The sequence below is a fragment of the Panicum virgatum genome, chromosome 5N, assembly GCF_016808335.1.
Source record: "Panicum virgatum strain AP13 chromosome 5N, P.virgatum_v5, whole genome shotgun sequence".
NCBI lineage: Eukaryota > Viridiplantae > Streptophyta > Magnoliopsida > Poales > Poaceae > Panicum > Panicum virgatum.
The window spans coordinates 67,526,405-67,553,382 of NC_053149.1; the positions used below are offsets into that span (position 1 = coordinate 67,526,405).

Here is a 26,978-nt window from a genome sequence, read left to right on the forward strand (position 1 = left end):
CTATTGACACCAAACATTCTATCTTCACAATATGAACACCAATATCCACTTAAATGAACTCGGGCATGCAAAAACAACATTATGTAAACCCATGAGCAATTTTCACAAACATCATAAACAAATTAGAATGCGCGAAAAAAGCATTTTCTCTCAAAAAAATTATATCTTTAAAATATAGTGGTGAGAGATCTTGTTTTGAAGTTTTTATTGAAACAAACACACTGTGCAATCGGATTTTGATTTCGATACTCGGTGTTGAAATTATAGTATTTTTTATCTTCGAAATTATGTGCATGCATGCGTTGTTGGTTCTGTCATTGTCCCTCACAGATATGCGCTGTTGGTTCTGTCATTGTCCCTCACATGCATGCGACACTCACTATCCGAACGGCCGTACGGCCAGTCTGATTTATGGCCAGCCATAAATAAGTCTTTACCATAAATTATTCTCGTCTACGGTCTAATCAGACTAGCAAATAAAAGTTTATTCATCACACGTCTCTGTCCTCCGTTTTCACAAAGAAAAATTGGAACCGGGAAGGCAAGAACGAACCAAGAGACCATCTGACCAATATGGCACATTTCACTTCTTCAATCAGCTGTTACACATCCTATAATGTTACAAGAACTATGAGGTGCAAACCTTTCACGTGGCGCCGCTTGAACACCACAAAATTTAATATGAATGAACCTAATAATCAATAAACAAACAAAGAAGTAGGGATAGGGAGGGAGGGAGAGAAAGATGAAACAAGAGGAGTGTACAACAAGAGGCCCCATCAAATTGAGGGCTGAATTCCTGCTTGGCTTAACTACACATCATATTTCTTCGGCTGATGCCATTGCGCTAAAGTTCTTGACAGGTAACCAAGCAATGATTTATTAGGGGGATATGTCCTCTTGCCATATAGATGCTTCCCTCCAAGATCAGTATACTTTGAACTGTTCTCTCTTTCTATCTGCAAAGCCATTAAAACGAGATGTAAAGGGATACTTGAAACATCAAGAATCATTTGACATGGTGAATTTTCTCGAAACACCGCAAAGGTAAATGACAAAAAGGAAAAATTAACAGAATGTGTTGCATGTACCTTGCTTATTTTCCCATCTCTCAAGTAGTATCTGATACCAGACCAATTAATTGACTGGGAGAAATGTGACCGGAATGCAGATATTGGATAGAGGAAATTGTCTACCAATACAGCAATGAACACCTGAAATTGAAGTCCAACAAAAATAAGATTACAGAAGAAGTTATCACAGAGGAATCTCTGGTTCCTAAAATTATTTGGTGTGTTGAAGGTGACACTCACAAGCCCCCAGTTGTATGAATCAAGAGATACTTTTGGTCCTTCGGGAGACAACATATTGCATAGTTGAATTTCCACCTTTGTCAAATTCCACATTGAAACAAGCTCTATGAGAGTGCATATGAACAAGAGGCCCACTAGGTATAAACCTGAAATAGCATGTCACAAGATGCCAGAAGTGGGATGATGAAACATTTTGACAACAATAGAGTTTGGGAATCAGAGGGGAAGGGGCGAGGAACTGACCCCAAGATGAATCAGATGCTTCCTTTACTATTTTGCTGTACGGTGCTCGCAGAGCGGTCAAAACATGCACCAAAGCCATAATATAGGGCCAAACAAATCCCCATGACAAATAACAATGCGTCGTAAATAATGCACGGTTCATCATCCAGTTGACCTTTGATACATATGACTCAAGGACAAAAGTTTGTTTCCTGAGGTAATTCCAGTATCTGCATGAAAAAAGGCATGTATATGCAGAACGTGGTATTAGTCAAGATGCATTAGCTGGTTTACCATAAGCACTTGCAGAGTAAATTAAAGAAACCCAAGTATCGTGGCATAAGTAGTAGGAGTCCATAGTGTATATGTGGAAGCATAACCCCCCAGCAGGGAATTTTGGCCTAGAGCACCTAGGCACTGCACAAACAAAGCGCCCCCCCCCCCCCCCCCATTGGAACACCTACACATCTCCGTTGCACACCACAAGCCAGAACAGTGCCACACTGTACCTTGTATTATGTGTCACTCACATAGGGTGAAAGAAGTTCTTAGTCCAAGTATTTTTAAATAGCTTTAAGTTCAAAAAAAGTGTTTTTAAATGGCTAGAGCATATTAATTTGATTATTTGCTTATTTTCATTGAACCATGTACGTATCCAATTATCCATCTTGTTTTTTGAAAGAAAATATGCTGTGTTGGGCTTTCCAACAGTTCTGTGTACCAAAATAACAATGTTATATGCTCTTTTAGCTCCCATTTCTAGCTTACCCAAACTTGCTCCCCACATAAAAACTGTCGTTGTGACACAATGTATGGGACTGTGTAATTTACTTCTTTTACTGAGCACAAATAAGATGCACATCTTTCCCATGCAAATTTGCAGTACCTGGAGAAGCTAAGATCACTGGCAAGAGGGTGTGGAAACACAGCAACAGGAGGTGAAGATATGAGCCTTTTGTGCTGTCCTGTGAAAGATACATGCAAACGGTAGTCAGAAGGCATGTACCAAGAACACAAAAGTTGATATGAACAAAATTAAAATTCCCAAATAGAAAAAGGACCGAAACATCATTACAGCTCTTGGCCTTTAAGGTTTAAGCATAGAATACTAATTACCGGATTGTATTTCATTTCCATCCTTAATACTAGATTTTGTTTTGTTTTTTTTTTGTAACAAAAGAGCAATAACTCCATGCAAAAAAGAATTACCTGCTATTGCAGCCAGAGTCATATCATCTGAGTAGCCACCATCTCTTAATCCACTCACAACACCATACCGGTCTTCCCTAAAATCATCAGCATGCATCTAAAATAAAGTCATGTTAGAAACACTACAGACGATTAAAGTTTATTCAGAGCAAATTTAGAGAGAATCTTCTTGTTATGAAATAGATTATACCATCATACAGCCACCCCACAAGAAGAAAGTCTTCCCACCTGTTGCAAATCCCATGGAGCAAGGCTGCAGTATGTTTATTATCACTAAATATAAATTACAAAGGTTGTCATCAATGGTAAAAAGATGCAGTGAATATAGACAGACAATGAACATTATAACTAGCTAGCAAAAAAAAATTGAGATATGCTAACGAGATTTGGTGCAGCCAAAATAAATATCACTGTCTTATGCAAACCATTTACAAACAATCACATAGTTAAACCAAAGAGAGGCCAAACTCAAGTGAAGGGAAATATACTATTTCATTATAGAACTATGATGAAAATTCTCAAAAGGGCATATGAAGTTTTAAAGAGAAGCTAACATACCATGTGATATTCATATATGCAATAGCTGCCCAAACTACCAGAAGGTAAGTCAAGGGGATATCCAGTTTGTATAAATATCTGCCAGCCACAAAAAAAGCATACTATGTCAACACAGAGGGGGCAATAGAAGAAGAGAGGAGCAGTTCAAGGGAAGCAGACCTCAGGATTCTTCTCCATTTCTTTTGTGAGGGCTCCAATCGTCCCAGGATGCAACCTCACATCATCGTCAAGAAATAAGACATACTTGGTATCCTTATGCATCTTTTCAACACCGACCTGTTTCAGTTTGATAAACATAAGAATCAAGTACCCAGTTAACTTTTTGGTAAAAAGAAAGCAAGGCTAACAAATGAACATATAGTAAACGCAATGACAGTTAAAATTTCAGTACAACTATCCTCATACTTGCAAGGTGCTAGTGCTATAGCATATGCAGCTTGCCATCTTTCAAGACTCTTTGGATGATCGAAAAGGTGAAGATGAATGATATGTGAAAGGCAGAAAAACATAACATAACAAAAGAGCAACATAGTAGCATGGACTGTTCCAGTGAATGCACATTTAACAAGTCTATTCAACACTCTAGGCACATCTACAAGCATGAGCTAAAATGAACATTTAGTGTTGTCTATTGTGAAAAGACAATGGAATGAACAATGAGGATGAATTAAAGTCCTTTACATACCAATTGGTTGTGAATTTTCTGGCTACAAGTTGTTGAGAATCCAGCCACAATCACTTTTGCCTCCAGATTGTCCTGAAAATTATATCTGATAAGGTTACAATATATGAAGAGAGTTTGGAGAATACCATGGCCATTAGTCCTATGAGGTAATCCACCTACCTTGTACTCTGCGATCAAACGGGAAACGGCATGATAAGCTGGATCGTCTTTGCTCTCTACTACAAAGAGGAATTCCAGTGGCCCCCCATAAAGTGATGTAATCTGTGCTTTAATGGGTTGTGTAAGAGCACATAACAATTAAAACATAAAAAACAATAATTTTACATATTTTGCAGTCTGATCATACCTGAGTTCGCCAATTTTGCAAATTATGTTCGCCAAAACCCTTTAAAGGCATAATTACAGAGACTCTAGGTAAACTCTCCTGAATGGAGTGCTCAAGCTCATCTATGTCATCACAAAGAAATGCAAAACTATTTCCATCTACTTGTTTGCGCCTCATGTTCACTATAACCCTTTTTCTGTTAAAGAGAGCATTGATAGTAAAAGAAGCCATCAGCTGCTACATTGTTTCCAGCCTCATCAAGTACAACATTAAATCACAAAATTCAGTTGTTTACCTGACAATTGAAGCAGCCGCCCATCCGAGAGCAAGTACTAAACAGATCCCACACCCCTACATAAATGGGATAACCAGAATATAAACAAGAAGTAAGCTACAGTAAGAAAAGTGCTTGGTTGTAGGTTTTCATTCTTTTGAAAGCTGAGGCTGGAACTCTTTTCCTTAATCTAAAAAGAAACTGGAAAACATCAAAAGGATATATGATGTCAAGCTCTCAGAAGTGGAACTAAAAAAAAATCTGAACTTTAAACGAGTCTAAAGACTATTACATGCCATATACTCGTGGACATTCAAAACGGACTAGAAAGGTCAAATTGCCTACAATTGGTAGGACGTGGCACATATAAAAGGAGTGAGACAAGCTGAGATCGACAAGCTTGTCCGAAGCGAAACCGACAAATCACTCCAAGCATACGCTTCAATGCCAATATATAATGTGTGTGGAAACATTTTCTGGCTTTTCAGACGTAGTAATCAAACTAGTCCATCACCCCACCTCCCAATTACAACAATCCAAAAGCACAGTTAACTGGTTTCCCAAGTGTGAACTGTGAAGCCTTCCAGTTCCAGCATCCAGAATACAGTTACGCCTTTACAAGACTCACAGATAATTTTCCTATTGGTGGAAGAACAAAACTGAAAAATTATCCGCCGGCCAAAATTGTCCCTCCAAAGGTACATAGAGACAGAACAAAACAATTCCGCGCCGCCGCCCATAATCCAACCACAATGCGGAGCGCAGGGGGAGGGGGCTCACCTGGATCTGTACGGCGATGGCGAAAGCGCTGGAGAAGGCGCGGCTCGCGGCGGCCAGCATAGCGTCGGCGGCGGCCTCCATCGCCGCCATTGCCCGCGGGCGTCGCGTCCCCTCCTCCGAGCCGCGGCGGGTTCCCTTCCCGAAGCGTCTGAAGAGGGGAGGAGGAGTGAGAGTCCGCGCTCTCTCTCTGGATCTCTCTCCCCGCCGGGCCTGGCCTAACCTGCCTGAGCGGTGAGAAAGAGGAGGAAGAAGAAATCGAAGCTCTAGGGTCTCGTGGGAAATTTGTATGCGCGCTGTCCATGACTCCATGTGGGAAGGGGAAGGGGACGGTTGATTTGGGCTGCCTGGGTGGCCTTTGTGATTAGGGCCGCGGCCCTGATTCCCAAAATGCTTCTGGCCCCTGCTCCACATTTTTGAATTGGAGCTGCTACGCGTACCAAGCTAAGGGCCCCTGTTCAACATTTTTAAATGTTGAATACAAAAGTGTTGTGTTTATTCGAGTGCCTAGAAAAGGACAAGTGAGTCCAAATTCAATCAACATATTGAAATTGACTAGTAACAATCAACAAACAAAGGGGGGGGAATGCTAGACAAATACTCGATTTGACTAAAACCATAACCTAATAAAATTGCATATGATTATTTTAGTTTTTCTATGGCAAGCATATCAGAGTGTGTTAGCATAGTAACATAGTAACATATAATTTTGTTATAACATTAATGCAGAATCAATTAAAAATTAGTGTATGACAACAAGCGGTCGGTTCGCTGGGCTGGACGCAGCTGAGGCTGGGACTGGCGCTGGACTTGCTGGAAAGCACGCGGCTGCGGCTAGCCTAGAAGCTCCAGCCCAGCCGAACGGCCCCCTGATTACATAGCACCGTTCACATTTGCAGATATAAGTTTTGGACAGGCTGCAAAGGAGCCTTCCCGTGCTAGCTCAGGGATAGAACCTAGGCTGCCGGCGTGAGAGGGGGGGTGAGAGGAGCCACTCGAACTCAGACCCCTTTCATTTTTACCGCAACTGATATTGCATCAAGGGTGAGTTCCGGTGTGCGCGTGGCTGAAATAGCTGTTTGAGCAAAGAAAACAATCTACTCTGGCTGGGACAGGGAGATGCCAGTGTATGGATGCGCATCTATTCCACTCGCGTTGGCCAGCCAATCCCATCCCTTTCCTCCCGAAACGGCCAAACCCCGTCAGAAAATCGTTTAAAATCTTTTTATTTCAATTTCATTGTCACTACAGCCTGTTCTGACTCTGCATTTGCCTGTTACGCACCCCCAGCCGGACCCAGCTCCTCCTCTCGGAAAGAAACGCTCGAGTGTTCATCATATCGCTCGCTCACCTCACCTGGAATGACAGCTAAATCCCATAGGACACTTCGGTGAAATTCAGGCTCGAAAGGATTCTCTTCCTCGAAATTTAAGTACTTTCTGAATGAAATTTTAGATTAAAAAATGTGTAGAAAATTTGGAAGGAAATGATTGGATGAGCATCGTGAAAGAAATAAAGTGCTTCGGACAAAATATACGCAGCACTAGCATTGGAATCTCCCGCGCTGAACATGGATTCAGTGACGTACTGCACGTGCAGTTACTGCCGCTGACGTGTGGGCCCATGCGCCGTGGGGCCCACGTGTCAGCGGCAGTAACTGCACGTGCAGTACTGCACCGGATCCGTGTCCGCTGAACATAGGACATCGCCCAAATGGAGGCTTCTCCAACATGGACAGTGGAGTCTGTCAGGTGTTTTTGCTTTGTCCCATCCGAATTCCAAATGATACTGCATCGCCAACGGCTTCGTCAATTTTTTTCTCTCCTCTTCTTTTCGTGCTTGATGAACTGAAATCTCGAGCAGAATGTGGAGAAAAAGTCTGAATAAGCAGCTCACAAAAAGACCTGGAAATGAGCTCTGCATAGCACATCAGAGGAAGAAAACTTAAGAAACTAGCTGATGCTCCCAGAAAGTCAAACACGAGTACAGTGGTGAAGTTTGCCGGGAAAAGGACAAAGTGAGTCCAGGAATTAAACAACTCCCTAAAAGTTAACAATTCGTTGCGTTGCAAGGTGGGGTTGGAACCAGAACCAGATTTCTCGAGTTTCATACTTAATCCACACAAATCCGAAAGAAAAAAAAAACTGGTGAGTGGTCTTAAACCTGCACCGTTAGCTCTGCTCGATCTCGTGCGAGCTACTGTCTGGAGTCAGATCCGTATCGCTGTCACGTTCTGCATTTGGAGAGACCGCAAGGCCCCACGCGCCGAGGAGCAGTAAACCATCATGTCCGCCCGCCCCGGTTCATGAACTACCCGACTACCCGAGGCGGAGGAGGGAGGAGCTCGGATGCTCGGCCATTCCTGCCTCCGCGCACATGCGCATGTGAGGCCTGCGTTGGCACCGCGCAAGTGGCGGCAGCCTTGCCGAAAACGAACCACACAGCCCTCGTCGCCGGTCACTCTCACCATTCGCCACGCCCACGGCGGCTTTGCTTTGCTGACAAAAGACGAAGCATTTCTATACTCGGCAGAACCGGGTTCGACGGGAAAGAAGCTCTGGCAAGGCTGCATCTGCATCCATCCAAGGCCTGCAAGATCCTTTCCATTGATGAAGATGAGCTGCTTTCAGCAGCAGCATCCTGCAGGTGTTGCAGAAAGAACGTCACCACTGGCACTGAACAGGTACCAAACGACCTCGATTGCTTGGCATGGACACTTGGTCCTGTTTAGTTCCTACTCCGTAAACACAAAAACGTAAAATTTTGGAAGGAATCTTACTAATTTAAAGTACTAAATGAAGTCTATTTACAAAACTTTTTGCATAGATGGGCTGTAAATCGCAAGACGAATCTAATGAGCCTACTCAATCCATAATTTGCAACAGTGATGCTACAGTAACCATCCGCTAATTATTGCTTAATCATAGATTAATTAGCATCATTAGATTCGTCTCGCGATTTACAACACATCTGTGCAAAAAATTTTGTAAATAAACTTCATTTAGTACTTCAAATTAATAAGATTCCGTTGTTTACACGGCACGAAACTAAACACGACCTTGGTTGGTGGAGATCCGGATCTGGACGCCACGCAGGCAGTAGTGCAGCCACGTTACGTTAAGCTGGGTGTATGGGGCAAACATTGTTTGGTTCTGTAAGGATTCTAGCGCGCACATTTCTCAAAAAGAGAATCTCGTATGCATTGTGTATTAAATGAAAACTATTTGAAAAATATTTTTAGGGATATGTGTAACTTTTCGCGAAGAATCTAATAACAGTAATTAATCGATGTTTTGCTATAGTGATGCTACAGTACCATCGTCTAATCGCGCGGTCAAAGGCCTCATTAGATTATTCAGGATCACTAGCGCGGGGTTCTGAAGTTGATTTTGTAAACTGAATTTGTTTGACATCGTAATTAGCGGTCAAAGTAATACGGGGACAAAACCAAACAAGGCAATGGGCTGGGGAAATGGGATAAGGGGTGGATAAGTTGATCTGCAAATATGTGTGATGTCCGATTGATGCTTACTTGCAAATAAATTGGTCTAGAAAGTATCGTGTATTGTTCGAATCCAGCTTGCAGGTTTCGTGCCAGAGCGATGCTGATGATAAGCAGAGTGAAGCAGGAAAGTCTCCAATGATTGATTGTGTAGGGAATATTCTTTTAGTAGGGTGCATATGCTTGTCAGGTGTGGTACTGTGAGAACATCTCAAGTGTTCCAAGTACTGTGATGCCATTTCAAATTTGTTGCCAACAAGATTTAGGGACGTTTGTCTAGACATTATTTATTTGAAAAGGTTGTCTAAATATCTTTTTAGTGAATTGGAGAGGAGTTTCAAGATCTAACGTTGCCAATATTATTCCTGTGAATATTAGGAAGATCGAACTGTTGTGTACTAAATAAAAGTTGTGATGTGGCTCACGTGTGCACCCTGTTAACAGCCCAAGCCTCTGAGCCGTGTGGGAGCGCTTGTTGATAAATGAACGACGCATCCTTCGATCTCGCAAAAAAGAGAGAGAGAGATAATCGATTATAGGTTCACAAAACAAATAGAAGTGTACACCGTGTATAAAAAAATTCTTATTTATTTAGCTAGCTAGATCTTAGGTGGCCAGCGCGGAGCTAGCGTGAGGGCGGAGGGCTCAAGCCCTCTACCCTAGGAACTCCATGGAAATTAGAGGGAGAAAGAAGGGAGAGGAAGAGAAAAAACAGAGACGAAGAGAAAAGGTGGGGCTAGAGGAAGGAGAAGGGAGATGAGCCCCCCTCCAATTTGCATCCGCCCCGTGGGAAGAGAAAAGTAGAAGAAAGAGTAGTTACTACTTACTAGCGACTAGTAAATAGCTGATTTATTTAACGTAGCTCAAGAACGTGTGAGAAAAAACATGTGGATTCAATAGTATAAAAATAGTCTTTGATTTTGTCTCACACCTACATATTAGCAGACTATGTAGCTAGCAGCTATTACTATTGAGGACACCCTGAGGCGTTCACTTGCCGATCGGCGCTACGCGTGTCATGCATAATCATGCATAACCGCGTACCACAGCCGGATTAATAATGGAACCTTGTTGTCTGTATTGTCTTGGAATTCATATTGTGTGGTCAAGCGACCATGCGTGTCATGCGTAACCCTTCGTACTGCTCAGCGTACTGCACAACGTCTGCCTGCATGACCAAGTGACCAACTGACCATAGACTCCCACTCCGATGCTCACCATGCGGGGGAGTCTATTTCTCGCAGAGGTGCGCAACCCACCCCTCCCCCTTTTTCTTCCTTAGTTCTGGCCTCTGTTTCCCCACCTGCCCCGGCTCTGGCGGCGCCTTCGCCGCTGACACTAACCAAGCTCGCCGCTGCCGCAATCTTCTTCTCACCCCAACTGCCGGCCACCACCCACTAGTTGTCCGGCTCCACTAGGGTCGCGCGGTGTGCGCCGCCGCTCCCGACCTCCTCCTCTATGTCCGGTGGCCATAGATCCACTCCATCCCCGGCAACCCCGGAAACCCGGCCGCTCCGCCCACCTCCTACCCTCCCCGTCCCCCCTACCCCCTTCCCTAACTCGTAGACGGCCCCTCCCCTAGCTCGGCGGCGGCAACTAACCCTTCCCTGGTGTGGAGCATCGCTTCTGCGATGGGATGGATTCCCATCGCAATGTGCGATGAATAGATTTTTTCCACCATGCCCCCATGCCGAACCGAGAGCAATGCGATAAAAGCAGGGCTGTATGAAAGCTACAATAGAACACGCAAGGGTCGGGCCGCGTCGGGTCCGGGGGCACAGCAATGACGACACTGTCATTCCCCAGACCGGCAAAGTTGTGCTCGTAGTCGCTGCACCATCTGTTAGAGCAAGTATACTAGTCAACTGGATGAGAGAGAAAACAGGAGAGAGACGCAAACGGGCGACTCGCTGCTTGCTCACTCCAAGCAACGTAACCGAGACAAAGCTCACTCTCGCCACCATTGCATGCAAGTATGCAACTCAACCAAGGCGTCCTCCTCTTCCATTCGCTCTCTGGACGTGCAAGCATTAATTCTCTCGTCGTCCTCTCCCATTCGCTCTCTGGACATGCAAGCATTAATTCTCTTAGCCAACGTCTACTCCAGCCCATTATACGCGCCGACTTTTTGGAAGGCTTGAAGTGACCTGGCATCCCATTCCGCCATTGACCGGCGAAACCACTAGTCATGCTCTTGGAAAACTCGGTATTTTATGGTATATTTTAATTCCGAATATTACTAGCAATTTCATGATGTAAATTTGTGAACTTGTGATAACAAAACATGTGCTTATGTTCATGTTAATTCCACTAACTAACATGAACAGAAAGATAAACCATAAGTACCTCAAGATAGGACCGGCACCAGGGGCACAGGTTTAGAGATAATCGATTATAGATTCACATGAATTTTGAATCTTGAGCTCTCATGCAAAACATCAGAAAAAAATCTTATCTCATGGCTTAAACTATCTCAAATCTCTATGATACAACTGAGCTACTCATTCTCGGCAGAATGGGATACTTCTGTCAAAATGGTTGTTATACAGTATACACTGAAGGTTAACAGTAGAGGTGTACACAGTGTGCAAAGAATGTCCTATATCTATGTGCACTGCAAGAGGGTCGCAAGCTATGAACACAACCACGAGCAAAATTTTACGCGTTGAAGAGTTTGCGGAACGGCCCGTCCTTTCGATCTTTGGCCGCCTCCGTCAATGCAAGGAATCTCTTGAACCCCGTGGTCGCTGCTCCCCGCCCAAGTGCCGCGGCTCGAGCGAGCACGTCCTCCCGGTTCGCCAGAGCTCCTGTCAAGGCAACCATACTTGGTGTAATAGAAATGGCTGGAGTTGCCACAGATGGTGCCATCTGGACGGATGCAGTGGCGACCGGTGGTGCGACAGTCGGTGCCACCGCCGGGTGTTTGATGGCGGGGGCAGGGGCGTGCTTGTTGAAGTCTTCTAGAATGGCTTGCTGATCTGCTTTCTTCAAGCCCTGTGCCGTACAACAGCAGAAACAATCAATTGTTGGATTATCCCGAGGGATGGAAGGTTGTTGGTATCCAAGATAAGCCAGATTTTTAAGCATAAAACCTTGAGGTCAAGTATCCGCTGAAACTCAAGAGGCGTGCCCTCAGGAAGGAGGGCGTGGTATGTGTTTGCAACAGAATCAACCGGCGACAAAATAACCTGCATAAAGTTATGTCATCAGCTTGGTGCTATTCATTCAGCAAAGTGCCTCTTCAGCGATACTGATGTAAACAACCAACACTCAAGACATCATTCTCTCCAATTTACCTTAAGTAGTGCTTCAGCTTTACTCATTTCTCGGCTTACAAACTTCGAGTAGCTAGCTGCACCTGAACTCTGTTACATACAATGCAAAGAAGCCACATTTAAATTTGCAACATAACTAAGAAATAAATCTTCTCATAATTATGACTGTGATCCATTATAAACTATAAATATGCCACATTTGCAGCTTATGTACATAAGAAAGATCATTTTAGCCGAGCACTTGTACTTCCAGTGCCAGAATTCATCCCAAAGATTCAAGTATACTTGAAACGGAAGAACTTACTCCTTTAGGCAGGTTCCTAAATCTGCCACTAGATAATATAAAGCATAGATGATTGTGCTGATTAATGATTAGAAGTTTACCTGTTTTCCAAGAGCTGGGATATCTAGAAGAATAGTCTTAACTGCTTGAGTGTCCAAGAGCATCTTCGGAGATAAAATGCAAAGCAATGAGAAACATACTAAATGCTGAATAAAATAAAAACAGCTTCATATAGTGTTAATGTTAATATGTACCTGCTGTGCACCAGTTTCTGATATATGCTTGCACTTGTATATGTTGAGATAAAACCGAGGACCCAGAGAGGCTGCAAGCTGCATCAGAACAAACAAACAAGTATAACAGATCTCGCATAGAATGTAGTTTATGTCAAAAGGATGAAAGACTTCAATGGATTTAGCTATTACAAATATGAATACTCAACTTACTTTGTCCAGGAAATATTGGAAGTAGGTAGGTGAAAGCAAGCTACCAAGCACCGGAATACTACTGGACAGAATAGAGCTGATACCATTCACATATCTGTCATGGAAGAGTGAATCCTATCAGTAGATATTTAAATATGTTTAGCAGATCTGAAAATGTTGCAACGCAAAGAATGCTTATAAAGCAACCAGATATTACTTTTCTTCAAATTTAATAAAAGCATGATGACAGCAGCACAAAATCTCAAAGATCCATAAAAGAAACTCAAAAGCTTGTTTAATTTGCAACACCATTTCTAGGGGCTCATATGCTATAAATGTCATTTTGATGGACTATAACCCCACAACTCCACCTAAGCACACCTAAAATTGTTCAGTCTAGCAATCTGCCATTGGCATAAGGTAGTTCCCAGTTAGCAGTTCCAAGTCAATTGAATCCTAACTTCTTTCCAGTTGAACTATATTGATGCCCTGTTTGGCACGGATTCTCGATTTTGCTTCTTGCAAGAAACTAGAGAAACCCTGCCAAACTAATAATTTATTTTCTCATTCTTGTATGAAACAGGGATAAATATTTCTTTTTATTTGCAGTTATTAAAGGAGAATCACCCCAAATGATGGTTCTCTTGAGAATCACCTCCTTCCTCTTACGAACAATCTTTCAAGAACCTGAAAACCACTATACTAGCCAAACAATTGCACAAACTGATACTGGTTAACCAGAGAAGCTTTTGCAGGGAGAAACAGAATTCAATATCCTACCAAACGGGGGCTAACTACACCCGCTGCAAAAAAAAGTGACATCATCACCACAACAACAACAACAATATAGCCTTTTTTTCCCAAGCAAGTTGGGGTAGGCTAGAGATGAAACCCGAAAGAAATAAGTTCAAAGTTCAGGCACATTGATAGCTAGTCTCCAAGCGCTCCTATCTAAAGCTATCTCTTTAGAGATATTCCAATCCTTAAGGTCTCTCTTAACCGACTCATCCCACGTTAGTTTAGGACTACCTCTACCCCTCTTTACATTATCGACCCGCTCAAGAACCCCATTACGCACCGGCGCCTCAGGAGGCCTTCGTTGGACATGTCCAAACCATCTCAGCCGATGCTGGATAAGTTTCTCCTCAATTGGTGCCACCCCGACCCTATCCCGAATAACTTCGTTCCGAACTCTATCCCTCTTTGTGTGCCCGCAAAACCACTGCAACATCCGCATCTCTGCTACACTCAGTTGCTGGACATGTCGCCTTTTTGTAGGCCAACATTCAGCACCGTATAACATCGCCGGATGAAAGACTCATATTTCCAAATTTCTCGTCAAGGATTTTCCAGCAAAGCTTACTGTAGGAGGGAATAATGGATGTATTCATCCAACCCTAGAAGGGTGGGTATATATAATTCCTATACATGGGCCTCTAGATGGGCCTCTATACACATGGGCTCAATATACACCAACACCCCCCGCAGTCTGAACTACCAGCACAGCGGTGTTCAAGACTGGACAACAAGAAAGCCAACACCCCCCCCCCCCCCGCAGTCTGAACAACCGGCGCAGCGGTGTTCAAGACTGGATAGGAAGAGAGTACAAAGGGCTAATACCCCCCCCCCCCCCCCCCCCCCCGCAGGCACAACTAGCCACCGGCTACGTTGAAGCTGGAGCGAAACTCCGAGAAAGTCGAGGAGGGCAGCCCCTTGGTGAAGATGTCAACAAACTGGGAGGTAGTCGGGACATGGAGTACCCGAACATCGCCGATGGCGACTCTGTCGCGCACGAAGTGCAGGTCAATCTCCACATGCTTCGTCCGCTTATGCTGGACGGGGTTGGTGGAGAGATACACGACGCTGACGTTGTCGCAGTAGACGAGCGTGCTCTTGGCGAGCGGGCTGTGGAGCTCCGCCAAGAGCTGTCGTAGCCAAGACGCCTCCGCCACGTCGTTAGCGACAGCCCGGTACTCCGCCTCAGCACTGGAGCGGGAGACAACCGGCTGCCGCTTGGATGACCAGGAGACCAGATTGCCGCCCAGGAAGACGGCATAGCCGAAAGTGTAGCGACGAGTGTCCGGGCAGGCAGCCCAGTCAGCATCGGTGTAGACCACCAGCTCAGCAGAGGACGAGCGGTGAAGCACCAGGCCGAGGTCCACTGTGCCACGGACGTAGCGGAGGAGACGCTTCAGCGCAGCAAGGTGTGACTCCCGGGGATCATGCATATGGAGACAGACGTGCTGGACAGCGTAGGTGAGGTCCGGCCTGGTGAAGGTGAGGTACTGCAAAGTGCCGGCCAGACTTCGGTAGGCAGTAGGATCAGCCACCGAATCACCCAGATCAGCAGACAGCTTCGCCTGAGTGTCGACAGGAGTGGAGCAGGGCTTGCAATCAGCCATCGCAGCCCGCTCCAGGATATCAAGTGCGTACTGCCGCTGGTGAAGGAGAAGATCAGACGGGCGAAGCTCAACAGTGACGCCCAAGAAGTGGTGGAGCTGACCAAGATCCTTCATAGCGAACTCCTGCTGCAGAGAGGAGATGCCACTCTGAAGCAACTGCTGACTGGAGGCTGTGAGCACGTGAACCCCAATGTCAGTAAGAACGTGGCGAACCGAGAGTACCAAGCCCGAAGAGCCTGCTTCAGTCCATAGAGAGATTTGTTGAGCCGGCAGACCATATCCGGACGACTCGAGTCCACAAATCCCGCTGGCTGAGAGCAGTAGACAGTCTCTGACAGAGTGCCGTGAAGAAATGCATTCTTCACGTCCAACTGGTGCACAGGCCAAGAGCGCAAGCGAGAGGACTATGCGCACCATAGCGGGCTTCACGATTGGGCTGAAGATCTCATCATAGTCCACACAAGGCCGCTGAGTGAAGCCCCGGAGAACCCAGCAAGCCTTGTAGCGCTCCAGTGTGCCATCAGTCCGACGCTTATGCGTCCATATCCGCTTGCCAGTCACCACATTGCAACCAGACGGACGCGGCACGAGATCCCACGTCTGGTTGGCAAGAAAAGCCACATACTCCTCTTCCATCGCGCGACGCCAATGAGGATCCCCCAGGCGTCGCGGGAGAGGGTACCGGAGAGACCCGCGGCTCTCCCTCGGTGGCGGAGAGAGTCGCGGCCTGAGACGCCATCCGCCGAGTCACCATGGGATGGATATGCCGAGGATCCCGATGGATGACTGGCGGGTGGTACACCTCCGGCTCGGCTCGAGAGGGAGCCGGAGGAGACTGCGGCGGCGACGGCTCCGGTGTAGGCGTCGCAGGAGCCTCCGGATCAGGAGGCAGCGCCGATGTCGACGCCGAACGACGCCGGTACACCTGCACCGGCTCAGCGTACCGCTGCGGCGCCGGGGTCGGCGCCGAGCGACGCCGGTACACCTGCACCGGCTGAGCGTACCGCGCAGGTGCAGAGGAAGGCACCGGGGCTGCGCGTGGCGCAGTGGGAGACACCGGGTCCGCGCGCGGCACGACCGGAGGTCCGGGGGCCGCGCGTGGCGCGACCGCGGGCACCGGGGCCGCGCTCGGCGCAGCAGGGATCACCGGAAGCGGTGCCGGTGTGACGGAAAAACCTGTAGGAAAAGGACAGGCAGGTAACGGTGGCTGAACCACCGGGTCAGTCGGAAACAGAGACTCCAGCTCAAGGTCAGGAGAAGGTGTGGAGGTGGAGTAGGGGAAATCCGACTCGTCAAAGACAACGTGTCGGGAGATCAGAACGCGGCGAGAGGTGAGGTCAAAGCATCGGTACCCCTTGTGGTCAGGGGAGTACCCGAAGAACACACAACGAGTCGAGCGGGGCGCCAGCTTGTGAGAAGCGGTGGCGGAGGTGTTATGGTAACACGCACACCCGAAGACCCGAAGGTGGTCGTAGCGAGGAGGGGTACCGAAGAGAGCGTGGTGTGGAGTGGGAGCAGGAGAAGCAGTGGACAGAAGGCGGTTTAGCAGGTAGGTGGTGTGGAGGCTCTCAGCCCAGAAGCGCGGGGGCAGAGAGGCTTGTATCAGAAGGGTGCGCACGACGTCGTTCGTCGTGCGAATCATCCGCTCAGCCTTTCCGTTCTGAGGAGAGGTATACGGACAAGACATACGCAGCTGAACACCCCGAGACAGGAAGAAGAAACGGGAGGTGGAGTTATCGAACTCACACTCGTTGTCACACTGGACGGCCTTAACGGTGAGGCCGAACTGAGTGGAAACCTAGGCAAAAAAGTGGAGGAGGGTGGGGAAGATCTCAGACTTGGCGCGCAAAGTGAAAGTCCAAGAGTAATGAGAAAAATCATCAACAATGACCAGATAATATTTGTAGCCAGACATGCTGAGTACAGGAGATGTCCACAGGTCATAGTGAATAAGATCAAAAGCATGCGCAGCATGCGAAGAAGAAGAAAAAAACAGAAGTCTAACATGACGACCTAACTGGCACGCATGACAGAGGTGCTCAGCAGGGGCCCTAGTACATGGGACATCGGTACTACGACTGATCTAAGCCAAAACGTCGCGGCCGGGGTGTCCAGGCCGGCGGTGCCAGGTGGTGGAAGAAGGCGTCACGGCAAAAGTAGTAGACGAAGAAGCCGAAGGCGAGGCAGCGGAAGCAGAAAGCCGAAGAGTGTAAAGGGGCCCCGGGCTGTCACATCGGAGGAGCGGACGCCGGGAAGCCGAATCCTTCACAGTAAGATCAGAAGAGTCAAATTCGATAGAACAGGAGTTGTTAGTAGTAAACTGGCGAATGGATTGAAGATTGTGAACCATTTGAGGAGCAACAAGAACATTAGGAAGACGAGGAGCAGAACCCACGGCGGTGACAGGAAGGCAAGACCCATCACCAACCATGATAGAAGGACAAGAGGGGTGTGGGGGTCGGACGGAAGAGAGGATACCGGCATCAGGAGTAGTGTGGAACAAGGCACCCGAGTCGACGATCCACTCGGTGCTGACCGGCGGCGTCAGTCCCATGATGCTGAAGGACTGCGCCAGAGCAGCCTGGTCCCACCCCCCAGGCCAAGTCGGCTGCTGACTGGGCTGAGCGGGCGGGGTCTAGGACGGCGCGAAGAGTGGAGCAGCGCCAATGAATATGGCCGCCGGCTGGAGCTGAGGACGAGGCCCCCCTCCCGGACCCTGGAACGGCCACATCGAAATGCGCCCTGACCATGGATTGCTAAATGATGGCCAGGGCGTACCTCCAGGGGCAGGGGCAGGAGCGGGAGCCGGAGTCGGAGTCGGCGCGCCCCGACGGCCCCCACCGGTACCGGTACCCCAGAAGCAGGGCCACCAGTGCCACCACCACCACCACGTCCCCCCCGCCGGTGATGTCCACGCCCCCCTCCTCCGGTCTGTCCGGCGGGAGTAGCACCAAGGAGGGAGGTGGCAGGAGCAGCGAAGGGGGCCGGTGGAGCAGCAACGAGCGCGGCGGGGGTGGTCGAGGACGATCCGGGCACAAGACCCCTGGTGATCTCCTCGAGGGCGAGGTCGTCCCGGACCTGCAGGAAGGTGTGGGAAAGGACCTCTGGCGGGCGATCCAGCTCTTCAGGTGGTCGTAGGTGCTCCTCAGGCCCTGCAGGACATTGAGCACCAAGACCCGATCGGACACCGGATCCCCGAGGTCGTGAAGAGCATCGGCCATGCCCTTCATCCGCCGGCAGTATTCACCGACGGAGAGGTCCCCCTGCACGAAGGTGCGGAAGGTGGCGTCGAGCTGGAGGGCGCGGTACTCAGTGTTGCCGAGGAACTGCCCCTCAAGCGCCACCCAGGCCTGCCGCGCGGTGCCGCCGTGGGTCCTGACGAGGTCCTGAAGATCTAGGGAGATGGTCCCGAAGATCCAGGACATGGCGACGCTGTCGAGGCGTAGCCATGCCACGTCCTGCGCCTCGATCGGCGTGTCGACGAGGACGTGGTCGTCGAGGGCGTAGCGGCGGAGGGCGAGCAGGACCTGGTCCCGCCAGCGTCTGTAGGAGGAGCACGTCGGGTCGAGGAGGACGGTGACCAGGGCCCTGATGTTCTGGACGCCGGCGGCCTGAAGGTGGAGCTGGGCGACCATGGGGTCGGTCGGGTCGTACCGGGCTCCAGATCCAGCGGGCGGGGCCTGGCGGGAGGAGGAGTCGCCGGGCTCGAGGACGACGGGCTGGCCGGAGGAGACACGGAGGAAGTGCTCCGCCTCGGCGGCCCGGAGAGCGGAGGCGTCGGCCGCGGCGCGCTCGCGCTCCCAGGCGAGAGCAGCCACGCGGAGCCGCTCCTGGGCCGCCGAAGCCTCCGACTTGGCGACTTGGCAGTGAGGAGGGTCGCGGCGAGAGTGGCGTCCGCCTGCTGCCCGCGGAGGGCGGTGGCGGAGTGGCGCATCTGCGGGCGACATCTCGAGCCCGGTCCACGCGGCATCAGGCGCGGCGTCGGCAGCGGGCTGCTTGCCCGCGGCGACAGCGGCGCGGTGGGCCGCAGCGGTGGGCAGCGGCGGTCTGCGCGGCGGCAGCTGCAGCAGCCGCATCAGGCGCCGGCGCGGGCGGCCCAGGCAGCTGCAGCGCGTGCTGGGGCCCAGGCAGCAGCGGCCCAGGCGGCAGGGCCGGGCCCTCTGCGTTCGCGGCCGTGGGATCAGGGAGGGGCGCAAGGGCCGCCAAGGCTGTGGCGGCGTATGGCGCGCGTGGTGCGCCCGCGGCGGGCCCCGCGGCAGCAGCCAGCGCGGTGGCGGATCCAGCAGCAGGCCCGGCGGCTGCAGCAGAGGAGGAGGGGAGGGGAGGGAAGGAGGAGAGAGGAGGGGGCGCCGACGGCCGGCGGCCGGCCATGGCTGCCGGCGACGACTGGCAGGGGAGGGAGGAGAGAGAGGAGAGAGAGAGAGAGGCTAACCCTAGGCTAATGATATCATGTAGGAGGGAATAATGGATGTATTCCTCCAACCCTAGAAGGGTGGGTATATATAATTCCTAGACACGGGCCTCTAGACACATGGGCTCAATATACACCAACACTTACGGCCAGTATTCCTTTTGAGCTTTAAAGAATACAGAATGAATATAAGGAAATGATGTAACATAAAATATAAAATAGCATATAAGGATCCAGCAAAATCCTACTCTGATTGATCACCAACGCTCTCAAGGGTAGCCCATGGAACACGAGTCATTGCAACCATTTCAGCATCAAATTTGGTTTCAAGCCCATGCACAAGAGTCATTAATGCTTTTGTGATCACAGCCGAGAACTCATCCTGCAGGTATCAAAGCATTGAGGCCTTCTCTCTAACAATAATATCAACAACATACTGACATAGGTAGGGATAAGAACAACAAAAGATAATGATCAGTCACCTGAACTTCAGACATGTCCACCTTGTCAGCAAACTGAGGGTTAATCATCTTAGCAACATTCTCAGCTAGCTCACCAGACTGTAAAATTTACGGAGAAAGTTAATAGTTAGTTTGAGAGAAACTCTATCATGCACACATGCATGTCACACACAAGGAAAATAGGCTAAATAGCTACATGCTGCAACCAACGAACTTAAGCATTAGATGCCACGAACTATTGTGCTACCCATCTCAAGTGCCACCCATTTCCAACCCCAGCTTCCGATGAAATGGCAGTAATAAGATCTTACATTGATAAAGTAGGTAGTGGTACCATGTGTTACGGATGAATGGAGCCTGGAATGTTAGATTGTATTGACCAGCCCCAATGGGGATATATATAGTACATGAGAGCACCCAAACCCTAGAATAGGAAAGGACTAAACTACCCTTGACTATTATACCCTTAACACCATGGAGAGCTGTGGACTAGTAAAATAAATCTTGGTATTTCATTACAGAGAAGGGCAGGCCAAGATGCAAGAGTTTTGAAAATATACAAGCTTTTATATTACTGAATTCCTATTACTATTTTGAAGCCAAAAGTGGGATTTTGTGAACAAATCAATGTTGGTGGCACTTTGCAAGTGCAGTGGAGATAGCAAAGAAGTTATGACACGCTTAACCTTAGGTGTGGCAACCTTAGGTAGGAAACCAAACAGGCCCTAAGTCCGCACGTATCCAGTGAAAACCAGGAATTTTTGGATACTTTATTTCTGTCTAGCATGTCGGAAGTTATTAACAATACCATAATTTCATCATGTTCCATAATATTTGAAGGAAAAATTGACTTACTGTCTGGTGACAATATTCTGCAGTGTTGACAATGTAGCAGATCATTCTCTCGTCCCTGTCCGAGGTCTGCAGTGATGGCAACAGGACTATAAATTGCCGCTAACACATGAGGAAAGCAAGGGGGAAGGGTAGCAATTCTCTGATGACTATCATACCCTGATCTGCCCATCGGTACCAGTGGCAGCTGCAACAATACCAGTTCCACCTTTTGGTAACCTGGCATATAACTTAGCCGCATAGGCTTTGAGTATTCTTTGAAATACCTAGCAACAATAGAGGGAGGAACAGTTATGAGCCCATTCAAACACGAACTTTTATTGGCTGATAAAAATAGTTAAGCGTAAAAAATATTAGTGCTTAGCACGTTGAAGGTCACACACACTTCATTGGCTTAAATCTAAACATTAACAATAATAATCAATATGTGCTCAAACAGTTCATCTAGTATCAAATAGGCCAGTGTCCACACAGCATAGATTCCAAGACACTTCATATGGACAGCAAATTTCATTTCATATGATAGTAATCCAACTGTCCAAGGCATGATCCTGGTGCATTTTTCCTGCTAGGTATAATTACTGCCCTGTAGCTGCTCAACAGTGCATGTCTAGGCAATAGAAAAGGTACTACAAAATAGTAAAACTAATAGAGTAATAGCCCTCCATGCTAGTTTAGGCAATAGAATCACGATACCACTAGCATTATGCCCAAAATAAATTATAGAGTCTCAGGAAAGTAAATTATTGGATTTATCAGATTTGATCTGTTCAAAAAGATTTAATATCAGAGTATCAGTCAGGCGCACTAAAAGTAATACTCCACCATAGACAAACTGCTCAAGAAGCATATAAGCAGTAAGTGTATTAAAATAGAAGGCACTGACAGCTGAATAAACAGCACGCACCAAGGAACCAATGATGTGTTTTTCTCGTTGTTATACAGTTTACATGCTTTTTAATGATCTGAAACATTTGTAGGCATATTCGCATTTGTTTCTTGTCCATTCCATATTGGTATTCAATGTAAGGTGTTCCTATCTGTTTCCGTTATCTGTGGGAAAATCTGAAAGCAACCATGGTGGCACGAATGGAGCAAATAAAGTACTGTACATAAAAAGAAAAAAGAAAACTGTCAACTGAAACTAAAAAGGACTACCTGAAATAAGTTGAATAATGTTTGATTCTTTGTTAATGCACTGCACCTCTTTAAGCTTTTTCTAATCACCAAGAAAACCTGCACAGGTGAAATTGTAAACAGATTAAGATAGTATTTTGGTAAATATTGCCGGGCACAGGTGTTGATGCAAAATCTGCAAGAAGGCCGTCTTTGGAAGTCTTAGACCTAACTTGACAATTTATATCATTACACACAAAGTTGATACATTCTCCAGTACAAACCAGAGGGAGGGAGGGAACTAGCCACTTTTGACCAATCCCACAAGACAAAAAAAAAACATGGAATTTTCGTGAAGTTTGACCGAGCATGGAAACTTCTATCAGCCAGCAGGGGCAAACCTTCTAGAAATAATTTTGTAAAGCATTGTATAATCTACCTGCATACTGCTTGATAGAATGTTTGTCTGACTTCCTTCCTCTGTTTCCCACCTTTCTTCCTGCCAGAATAGAAGAGTGAGCTGATGGCACACAGACCTCAAATATCATGGTTCCAATTATATGCATGTTGTGTATACCTGGACAAGTTTTTCTAATTGATCCACTAAAGATTTCTCCTCAAGTTCTATGTACACAGTCATATATGGTTCAAAACAAGAAGATATGATCCCATGGAAGTTAAACTGCAAGAACAATTGGCCAAAGTATGAGATATGAATATACAAAATGAATGATCATATATAACTTGTAGAAACAGTACTATGCATCGCACAATAGCTGATAGAATACTAACCCCAGCACCAGGAACTGACAAATCCTTCTGCTTGTCTTTATCCTGCCAGTAAAAAGATGCTATAAGAGTTGGAAAAAATATATAATACGCGGGGGGGGGGGGGGGGGGTGAGAGAGGGTTGAGATTAAACGGCAGATACTTGTTCAGCTTCATGATTAGGTGCTGCCAGTTTTTTCTCGTATTTCTTCCGTATGTCTGAAACAATTTTATTGTGTTCCCCACCCTCCTCTTCATTGTCACTTGCTGAGTCTTTATTTCTAGCAGTCCCAGTTCCACCACTGAATTTCTCTGCCAATTCTTCTTCAAATTCAATGGTTCTCTGGAAAGCCTGCATTGCGAGAATCTCAAGAAATTCACTACATATGTTCCATATGGAAAATGGATCAGTTCACATGCTCAATCCGCACAACCAAACATTACACAGATAACTTCATGTCTTGCAATATGCAACAACATTTTGAAGCAAATAAATTCTGTATGTTTTATTGGTCATTTTTTTTTACTTTGCAGGAAACAGAAGATATGATAATAAAAGGCCTTGAACCAAGAATACTTAAATCACCTAAAGACCTATAACACATAATAGAACGAAGGGTATCTAGCACAGCACTGTAAGGTAAATGGTACATAGACATCTCCATTTGTTATCCATGATTCCAAGATCTCCTTTAATGAAATGACACACAGCTCTTCTGCGGGTTCGAAAAAAAAAAGATTCCAAAAAATCACAAGGGGAATTACCAATAACAAAGTTGCAACATCTGGCTTTTCTTTCAGGTTATTAAGGATATCAACAAGCTGGGCCCTGAAAAGAAGAATTTTCATCAATAAATTGATTTGTAAGATGGAAGATAAGGATTGATCATAATGTTATAGCAGAAACTTGGCTGAGGAGACAGAACAGATATAATATAGTGCAGCAAACAAGAAGATCAAGTGAAATTGCTGTTTCAGTTCTATGTAATCTTAATTTGAGGGTAAGATCATTAACTGCAAAACTAGATGAGTGAAACCAGACCTTGTAATCTTACAGAACTGGATACACAGCAGATAGTCAACATGCCAGGAAGGTGGAAATATTTTCCAGGTATCTTCATTTGACCGCAGTCGGCGTTTAATCCATGCATATCTCCTTTCAGTCTTGTCTAACTTGGCAAGTTCTGATTTTTGCAAGAGGTACCAAAATAACAATGAATTAAAGGAGTGAGTAAATTTATAGCAAAATTACAAACAGACTGATAAATGAAGCATATGCAAGGTTTTGACCTGCTCCTTCAAAGATCTGCCTATATGAGGTGAGTTCCTTGCTACAAAAGTTCTTCACTAGTTCCTCCCTTACAGATGGTTCCAATGCATCAACCACCAAGCAAGAATCAGACAGCTGCTGCAACAGCATGGGATCTTCTGTTTCCTTCCCAGTTCCCAAGCTGAAAAGGTACCTATTAGTGGCTCTATTTCACTGTAGGAAATAATAGACATAAAGAAAGCAGAAAAGCTGCCAACTCAATGAAATTGAATTGCTTCATTGCCTTACAATTTACCAAGCACAAAACATGCTAAAAACAGGCCTGCCAGCCCGTCTACAAGGTCCATATAGAAGGAACTGGTGCCCCTGCCTGTTAACTGTTACCATATGATCACTGGTTATGACCTGAAATCAGGCCAGCATGGTTGTACAATCATTCCTACATGTGTGACCGTACAGATTGATGCCATCGATTTTGGAATATCAACTACTCCCTTGCAGGCTAATTCCAGAGTATTGAATGATATTACTTGAAAAATGTAAAACATACGCAAAGGTTGCCATTTTGCAAATTAGGTCACCTATTTCGAGCTGACACGTGAACTTACATCATCCTTTTCCTGTTTATTGGAATTAGCCAGAAACCGGATTTGCCACTAACTGGTACTAGCCTCGCACCTTTTTCACAACAACAAAAAAGTTCAATTGCTATGTACCTTGAGAAATCTGAAAATACATGAGATTTGAGGATTTTCTTGATGTTCTTGAATTTCTCTCTCAGCTCTGTTATCTTGGGCACATCTCTATAAGCTTCAAAATGACTGCATAACTGGTTTACTGCCTGAAAATAGAATTAGAAATCTTGTTGGAAATCCCATGCACATAATCATAAGCATAAGTATGCCCATCATGCAAAATAATCAGTGGTAGTGTCAAATATTTCAGCCATTGAGATTAATCCGTGCTTGTTTACAGGTGTGTAACAGCTAACTAAATCATTCTTACCTCTAGCTGTGCAGCTGCTTCTTTATACTGTCGTTTTGACGCCATAACCTGAAGTTGCTCAACAGCGGAAACTGTACACAAGTACAGAGCAACATGATTTAGCTGAGGTTGATGTCCTTTGCTAGAGAGAAGGAAGGAGGGAGTGATGAAGAGAAACTGACCAAGCATAGTAAGACGGTGAAGAGCGGTTATTGTAGTTGTTATATGCCTCTTGGCACAATCCAACTTTTTGATGTCGCGGCATATTTCTTGAACCATTGTTTCACTTTGTTCAGCCTTTGTTTTTATCTCATGTATCTTGTGCATTAATTCCTGTTAGTGGGAACAGAGTTAAAATCCAAGCAAGCCATTAAGTGCTCGCTCTAGTTATTTGACCAGAAAAGCTGCTTCATCAATTGATCCAGCAGCTTCATAGAGGGAGAATTTAATAGAGCGTACAAAGTGAAAATTTGACCTGAACAGCATTTGTTGCTGCCGCAAGTTCTTCCTTGGCCTTGGTTCCCGAGTTGCTCTGTGGAGTAAACCAGCTTTCCATTATCCAATATAGTATAATATAGCCAAGAGCAAAAGTCATTGTGTACAAAACACTTAGTCCTATGATTCTAGCAGCATGATTTCATTAAGAGCAAATCTTAAGCAAATTGATCAGAACTGCATCATACGAAATTGATTACAATTGCATCAGCATTGCACTGATCAAATTACGAGACACGTAAGTTTCGTCAGCTCAGTTTAGCCACTCCAGAACAAAGAGTGTCAACATTACAAACAGCAGCACTGCATGAACAGGATGTGAGACCACAAGACCGAACCTGCTGTCGGACGGCGGCGAGGATGCTGGCGTCCACTCGGCGAATCTCACTCTGTATCTTCTGCATCAGCGGCTCGACGCCTGACAATGACGCCTCTGCAGGTCGCAGCAAAATCAAACCAAACTGTTAGCGCAGGAGTTCCGGCCAACAGCACAAGCTTAAACCAGCGCATTGCCGCTTCCGTAACAGCAGCTTCACGAGCGTTAGAGCGAGGAATCATCGATTCGATCCGAGCGTACCCGTGGGGAACATCTGGTTGATGTACTCGAGAGCGCTGGACTTATCCATTTCTCCGGCGAGATCTCTGCCCCGCGCGCCCGCGCTCTGAGGATCTGGAGAGGCCTAGAAGGATCTGGAAGGGGAGGGCGGTGAGGAGGACCCGATCTGTCAGGGCACGGGCAGCAGGCTGCCCATCACGCGCGCGAGGGGATGAGGTGGCGGGAGAGGTGGAATCGCCGGCGGGTACTCGCCGTCGTCGGCAGCTCGGCCGTTCAACGGGTGGCGCCCAGACCCAGTTGATGGTTTATGAGTTGCCCGCAAAGAGTCCAATAGCCCGCTTCCGAGATGTAAAGTTCAAGTATTCACTGGTTAGCCATTAGTACTCACACTGTTTCATTTTTTTTTTCATTCAGAACTTCTGAGTTGTAAAAGGTAAATTTCTAAGTCGAGCACTCAAATTTCATTAGTATGCTTTTTGCTGATGATGTGGTGCTAGTTGACGAGAGTAGGGCAGGGGTTAATAGGAAGTTAGAGCTGTGGAGACGCACATTAGAGTCGAAAGAGTTCAGACTTAGTAGGACCAAGACCGAGTACATGATGTGCGATTTCAGCGTGACTAGGCATGAGGGGGGGAGACGTTAGTCTAGATGGGCAAGTGGTGGTCCAGAAGGATACTTTTCGGTATTTAGAATCGGTGCTACAAAAGGATTGCGACATTGATGAAGATGTTAGGCATAGAATTTCAGCTGGCTGGTTGAAATGGCGGCAAGCTTCTGGCATCCTTTGTGACAAGAGGGTGACACAAAAGCTAAAA

General features: G+C 46.7%; 2 protein-coding genes across 2 annotated transcripts; both read right to left on the bottom strand.

Annotated features, from left to right (window-relative positions):
* Positions 1-558: 558 nt before the first annotated feature.
* LOC120675569 lies at positions 559-5,661 on the bottom strand. Its single transcript, XM_039956765.1, has 14 exons — positions 5,367-5,661; positions 4,608-4,663; positions 4,334-4,508; positions 4,147-4,248; positions 3,988-4,059; positions 3,462-3,578; positions 3,303-3,380; positions 2,935-2,997; positions 2,745-2,841; positions 2,422-2,500; positions 1,557-1,765; positions 1,314-1,459; positions 1,092-1,214; positions 559-959 (listed from the first exon to the last, which is right to left on the bottom strand). The coding sequence occupies exons 1-14, from the start codon at positions 5,454-5,456 to the stop codon at positions 813-815; spliced, it is 1,554 nt and encodes a 517-aa protein (XP_039812699.1). The 5' UTR covers positions 5,457-5,661; the 3' UTR covers positions 559-812.
* A 5,581-nt stretch (positions 5,662-11,242) lies between these two features.
* On the bottom strand, positions 11,243-26,491 carry LOC120674052 (vacuolar protein sorting-associated protein 53 A-like). Its single transcript, XM_039955134.1, has 24 exons — positions 26,185-26,491; positions 25,946-26,040; positions 25,588-25,644; positions 25,295-25,445; positions 25,134-25,204; positions 24,845-24,969; positions 24,149-24,309; positions 23,901-24,042; positions 23,624-23,687; positions 23,022-23,210; positions 22,883-22,924; positions 22,668-22,772; positions 22,530-22,589; positions 22,133-22,210; positions 21,133-21,240; positions 20,978-21,043; positions 20,144-20,221; positions 19,910-20,043; positions 12,870-12,963; positions 12,678-12,755; positions 12,525-12,587; positions 12,162-12,230; positions 11,958-12,053; positions 11,243-11,859 (listed from the first exon to the last, which is right to left on the bottom strand). The coding sequence occupies exons 1-24, from the start codon at positions 26,231-26,233 to the stop codon at positions 11,524-11,526; spliced, it is 2,511 nt and encodes an 836-aa protein (XP_039811068.1). The 5' UTR covers positions 26,234-26,491; the 3' UTR covers positions 11,243-11,523.
* Positions 26,492-26,978: the final 487 nt, after the last annotated feature.